This window comes from Pteronotus mesoamericanus, unplaced genomic scaffold, assembly GCF_021234165.1.
Source record: "Pteronotus mesoamericanus isolate MK-2021 breed Mesoamerican mustached bat unplaced genomic scaffold, CSHL_Meso_final contig_166, whole genome shotgun sequence".
Classification (NCBI taxonomy): domain Eukaryota; kingdom Metazoa; phylum Chordata; class Mammalia; order Chiroptera; family Mormoopidae; genus Pteronotus; species Pteronotus mesoamericanus.
The window spans coordinates 1921532-1927531 of NW_026555066.1; the positions used below are offsets into that span (position 1 = coordinate 1921532).

The 6000-nt window shown below is 34.3% G+C and overlaps 1 protein-coding gene across 2 annotated transcripts in view; it reads left to right on the forward strand.

The window, feature by feature from the left end:
• RRAGB (Ras related GTP binding B) overlaps positions 1 to 3844 on the forward strand; it is a 42129-nt gene extending 38285 nt beyond the window's left edge. For both annotated transcript variants that reach the window (XM_054565746.1, XM_054565747.1), the window contains 3 exons: positions 1106 to 1197; positions 2238 to 2353; positions 3263 to 3844. In XM_054565746.1, the coding sequence (XP_054421721.1) occupies positions 1106 to 1197; positions 2238 to 2353; positions 3263 to 3360 (306 nt within the window). In that variant the 3' untranslated portion in view covers positions 3361 to 3844. The remainder of the gene's footprint in view (positions 1 to 1105; positions 1198 to 2237; positions 2354 to 3262) is intronic.
• The last annotated feature ends 2156 nt before the right edge of the window (positions 3845 to 6000 follow it).

Below are 6000 nucleotides of genomic sequence, written 5' to 3' on the forward strand. Positions count from 1 at the left end.
ATGAAATGAGGGTTATTTTCCTTTTGAGGAAACTTGTATGCACCTTTCTCCAAAAGACTGAGTTGAAAACTTTTAACATGGAAGAAATGTAATAGTAAACTCAGTGACATAGCTAACAGTTCAGATGGAGAGATGGAAGAGAAAAGAGAAATGTTGGTATTTTAATTTTTGTTATAAATTCATCTTAACTATAATAGAGCCTACTGTATGTATGGCCCTGAGAGGGGATACAAAAACCAATATTATATTTATAAGTAAAAATTTTAAATAACAGTAGTAGAAGCTAATTCGAGATGTCACAAAGCACTGCCTAAGTAGTCACTGATCAGCTAAGTAAATATAACTCTTAAAAGCAGCTTACAGTCAATAATTTGTTTCTGAGCTCTACCAATGCTTGGTGATTTTAGCCACATTTCTTAATCTCTCTGAGTTTCGTACCTCTTCTCTAAAATGGAGATAGTAATATCTACATCATAGGTTTTGGCAAGTGACTCAGTTTTGTTTCCTAGTAGAAAATTTTGTATCTGTATATTCAGCCTATAGGAAATGCTTGTCTAGTTTTATTAAAATCTGAAAACATGAGGGAAAGTATTTTCAGCTGACATGGGCATCCATCCTGAATAGGTTCATTTATAAATAGTCAGTTCTCAGAATTTAGAATCTTTTAGTGAAGATTTTTAGATATAATACCAAAAGCCACTTGGTTACTTCATTAAAATTAAATACATTAAGTATACCTCAAGAACAGCTAAGAATTTTTATTTACTTTTCCTTGTTTATGTGTAATTTTTAAATCAAAGACCAGCCTGTGAAGTACTGAAATAAAATGAAAATTTAATGATTAAATTAATTGATAAAGAATAGTAACAAGCCAAAATAGATTATACTTAAATGATCTAATAAAATTATAACCAAATTACTGGCTGTTGAAATTATGCATAATGTTGGCAGCATATGGGACAGAGGAAAAGAGACAGTATGCCAGATGCCAAGTCTGCCCTAAAATCAAGTGACCAAGAGACTGATTGACAGATGCCTGCCTAGAGTAGCGGGGGGTGATCTCACAATATTGCATGTATTTAAAGGGTGGTGTTCTTTTTCATAGGTGATTTCTCACTATCAATGTAAAGAGCAGCGTGATGCCCACAGATTTGAGAAAATCAGCAACATTATTAAGCAGTTTAAGCTGAGCTGCAGGTAAGAGATCTTGTGTGATCTGTTATCTCTGGAAAAAAATTATTGTTATTTTTGAGAGGTTCAAATAACTCTAGTGGGTCACACATCTATATCCAGGATAGTTCCTTCAATTGAAAATAAAGCTAATTCTAAGGGAGCCTGCAACTGACTGAGGTGAATGAAACTCATTGTCCTTTAATGTAAACGCAAGTGATATCAAAGAAGCATATGAAAAATATCTAAGCAGAGTACTTTTTTGAGATGTTTGATCCTGTTTGGGAAGAAATAAAAAATGTCCAAGAGAGTTTGAAAAAGAAGAAAGAAGGATAATTCACTCTACCAAATACCAAAATTTTATGTAAAACTACAGTAATTAAAATAGGGAGGTACCAATTCAAGGATGGGACAAAATAGAGACTCTAGAAATGTCTAGTCATGTTGTTTCAACTTTGATTAAATACAATTTGAGTCTTGGCATTGTGACTATAGGAAGGCAGAATGGCTGAACGTCATAATTTAGTAAAGATAGAAGGATGAAAATTCTTATGCTGGTAAAACTTTGATGCCCAGACAATAGAATAGCATGTTTACTCCTTTTATACCTTAGCATAAAAGGCACTGAGACTTTTGGCACCTTCAATGCTAACATTTTTAAGAAGAAATATTGAATGACATACAAATATAGTCACCTTGTGTGTTTTCAAAGAAATGGGATCATTTCTTGAATTTCAGTGTGACTAAAATTTAAAAGTTAATCTCAGTGATAGGAAAATTTCAATAAGTTTCTTAAATATTAGAGAAATCTTTTATAACATTTTAAACATGGATCTAAGTGTAAACCCACTTTCATTTCACAGTCAACATTAAGTCCTAACTCTCTAACTCACTTTCCAAAACATGTTAAATTCAGCATTAGAGTTTCCTTGGAAAACAAAGTGGAGTTAGTGATTAACTCTTTTAATGAAGTAGTTAATGAGGTATAATGCTATGAAAATGTTTAACTTAAAAGATAAGAATTTCTTGTTTTTATTTTATGTTCTTTACTCTTTTTTTTCCAATAGCAAGCTGGCTGCCTCTTTCCAGAGCATGGAAGTCAGGAACTCTAACTTTGCTGCTTTCATTGATATCTTTACATCCAACACTTATGTGATGGTTGTGATGTCTGATCCATCCATTCGTAAGTTTAAACTTAACAGACATAGGATCAAAGCCACATATTTATTAAACTAACTGTCCTAGAGATAGTACTTTTTTAGATACTAAATAACTATTTTGTAGTGAGGATGGTTGCACAACAGTGCTTAAGGCCACTGACCTGTACATTTAAAAATGATTAAAATGGTAAATTTCTTGTTATATATATTTTACCAGAAAAAAATATCTTAGTACTAGTAATAAATATTTTAATACATATTTAGTACATGTATATTTTGAAGCTTAAAGATAATTTAGGCTCTATGGTATTATGTTTTGTTCTTGGGAACTTCAGAAATCAAGTAACCGAATCTAGGGATTTTAAAGGAAAAGAGAACCCAAATGTATAATTTATGCTGTATATGGTATAGATTTTAAAAGACTGGTCAATCTAAGCTCTGAACTATGACATGTTGAACCATTTTTTATGTCATTGTATATTTCTAAGTGCCATATTGCCATATTTGTATTATGGCCATAAAGGGAGGTATTTGGTACTTCCCTGCCATAATAGCAATGACCATCTTAACCACTGAAATATAGGTTCTAGCAGTATTTTCAGGATGTTCCCAGAAGTTTAAATTACCTCTGATCCACTGGCTTTTACTACCTTAGGTTAATATTAAAATATAACATAAGATAATAGGTTTTATATTATTAGCCTCCAAATAAAGGATTTTGAGAATTTATGTTGGAAATTTTGTGTTTAAAATATAAACATCTACTTTTTTAGAAAAATTAGACCCTGGTTAACTTGGGGCCTCCTATTCCTGTGTGTTGTCTGTGACATACTACGTTGAGGGATTTGGCTCTCTTTTATTTGTTTTTATTAGGCATTCCTTTGACTGACTGTATTTATTTTGTTGGGTATCTCCCCTACCCCTACCCTCAGCTTCTGCAGCTACTCTGATCAACATCCGCAATGCCAGGAAACACTTTGAAAAACTGGAAAGGGTGGATGGACCAAAGCAATGTCTTCTCATGCGCTGAACATTGCCAAAAATTGTTTCAGAAAAAAAAAACTGAAGTGCTGTTTCTTAATCTTAATGTTGTATTAGTGTATGTAGGCTCTGAAATGTTGTGATGCTTACCACTTCTGTATTTCTTCCCTACAGTCCCCAGTCTTAATGTTTAATCTTGAATGTTATTTACTCAAATAGCCAGTGAGAAATTAGATGAGCTGTCCATAAAGTTGATGTGATATAAAAGTAGGTGATATGTGTTAAGTGTTCTGATAATAAGGTTCTAATAGTGTGTTCTGATAACCTGGTTCCAGTAATTGTGTGTGCCAAAGTCTCTTCCAACATTGTCTTGTATTCCTTATCAGATAGTAACCTAGATGTTTGGAATATTACTGTTTTCTCAGCATGCATTAAAAATATTCCTTAACTCCAATTGTAAATAAACTTTTGCAGTTAGGGATTTCATTGTTTGTTTTTCTTTTCCTTGTTTATTTAAGTTTACCCAAAGATATAGCAAGTTAATTTCACAGTTATCCTAGGGGAAAGGGAACTACTGGTTGGAAAATAGTACAAAATAAAGTTGGATGCAAAGGATGGAGCCTGATTATAGCCTTAAATCTAAGCAGAAGAGTTTAGATGTAATGGGTTAGGAAATGGAAACAATTGCAGGCTTTTGGGGAGGGGAGTTACTTGAAAGGAAATTTGGAAGAAAATTAAACTAGACGGTATGGGTTGCCTGATGGCAGTTGGGGAAGCTCTGATAGTAAACCAGGCTTGAGGTGTGTTGAAAACCTGTTCCAGGATGTAACTGGAGAAGGGATAAATAAAAGGTGAGAGGAAATAATAGGATTTGTGAGACATAACTCTTCTTTCTTTGGGGTCTGGGAATGGTTAATTTTATATATTCTATAACAGCTAATAGGATATGCCTTTATTATGCAAGTCAAGTGGCAATTAAAACCTTTTTCAAGCTGGGAGTTCTATTTGACATCATCCACTAAGGAAAACATGAAGCATTGTGAACTGGAAGAAATAGTGCTTAATAACACTAACTGGAAGTACTCAAAGCCCTAACTTTTTCAGTTTCCATAGATAGGATAACAACACAAAAGTTTTTAGGGTATCTACAGCACTGTAGAGTCATCTTACTTCTCATATATATTTTTTAAATTTAATGTATTTTTCCCATTACCATTTAGTCCCCTTACTCTCTTGTCTCTATGTCATGAAGAAACTTCTTCCAGGTCACCAGAATTTCACTTTTTCCCATCTTATTATCCCTGTTTTTTAGATAGCCTACATTATGTAGATAAAAATCTCAAGTCTTAAAAGAGCTGCATGGGACTAATTTGATCAACAGTTGTATTAATCTGTAGAATGAGAGGTTTTAAAGCAAATGTTCCAGATTTTTTATCCTGTTAACATCTAGGTAAACGAAAAGAGCAAATGAACTGGGGATCTGTACTGTGACTAATAGGAGTTATGATTTGGCATGTTCTCATTATCCTCAGTATTTGGGGTGGGATTTGAAGGATCTACCTGAAAGTGTTTTTTTTAAAGAAGTAGGATAGATATAAATACAGACATTAAATTATATGAGCACAAAAGTAAATCCATAAAGTTATTATTTGCTCTTGGTTCAACTCTTGCTCAAATTCTAGTTATAACTTAGATGTAGAGGATATATAAAAGGATGAAAGGTTAGCAAAATAAGGTTATTATTCAACATAATATGTCTTATGGTAATAACCAACCAGTCTTTGTCCCTGAAGACAAAAAAAACGTTTTAAGATGTAGCCACTTAAAAACTGAAGTAAACGCACAAGTGCATAGTGAAGGCCTGTACACAGAAATGGAGAGAAATAAAAAACAAGAGATATGAAACTTATGGACATGATATAATGAGATGATGCTTTTTTATAGGCCATGATAGCTATGTCAGAAGGATATGGCAAGGGTTCTCTAATTTGAACATCCATCAGAATCACTAAGAGGGGACTGTTAAAACATACTGCTTGGTGTCCCACATCCACCACTGAGAGTAGGTCTGGGGAGGGGTTCATGAATCTGCATTTTTAACAAGTTCCCAGATGATGCTGATGCTGATCCTACTAGTCCAGGGACTACACTTTCAGAACCACTACTTTAGGGAAGTGAGGAAATGTAGATACGGAAGCAGAAGTGGGAAAACATTCACCAGGTTTGCAAGGTGAGTTGACATACCAAGTAAGAGATACAAGGTCTGTCTGGAAAAAGTCCCACCATTGTTAATATAACAAGAATGGTTTGTGCAATATCGATGTAACCTGGCAGCCAAGGAGAGAGGACTGGAATGCACATGCGTGAATAATGATGACTTCACTGTACTAGTCAGTGGGGGCAGTAGACACCGTTGAGTGAGCATGTGTACTGTGTGGCCATCGAATTCAAAATGACTGAGTGAATAGACCAATGAATCTGCATGAAATTTTGCATTAAGCTTGAACATTCCTCCATGGAAAGAAACTATTTGGGTGATTCAGAAGGCTGCAGCTATGGGCAACTGCTGATTGGCAGCTTCATCACAACAGTGCGCCAGCTCATGTGTCACATGTTGTGCTGTTTCTTGTTGTAACATCAAATTACCTAGGTGACTCAGCTCCCCTCCCACCACAGCCCAGATCTAGTG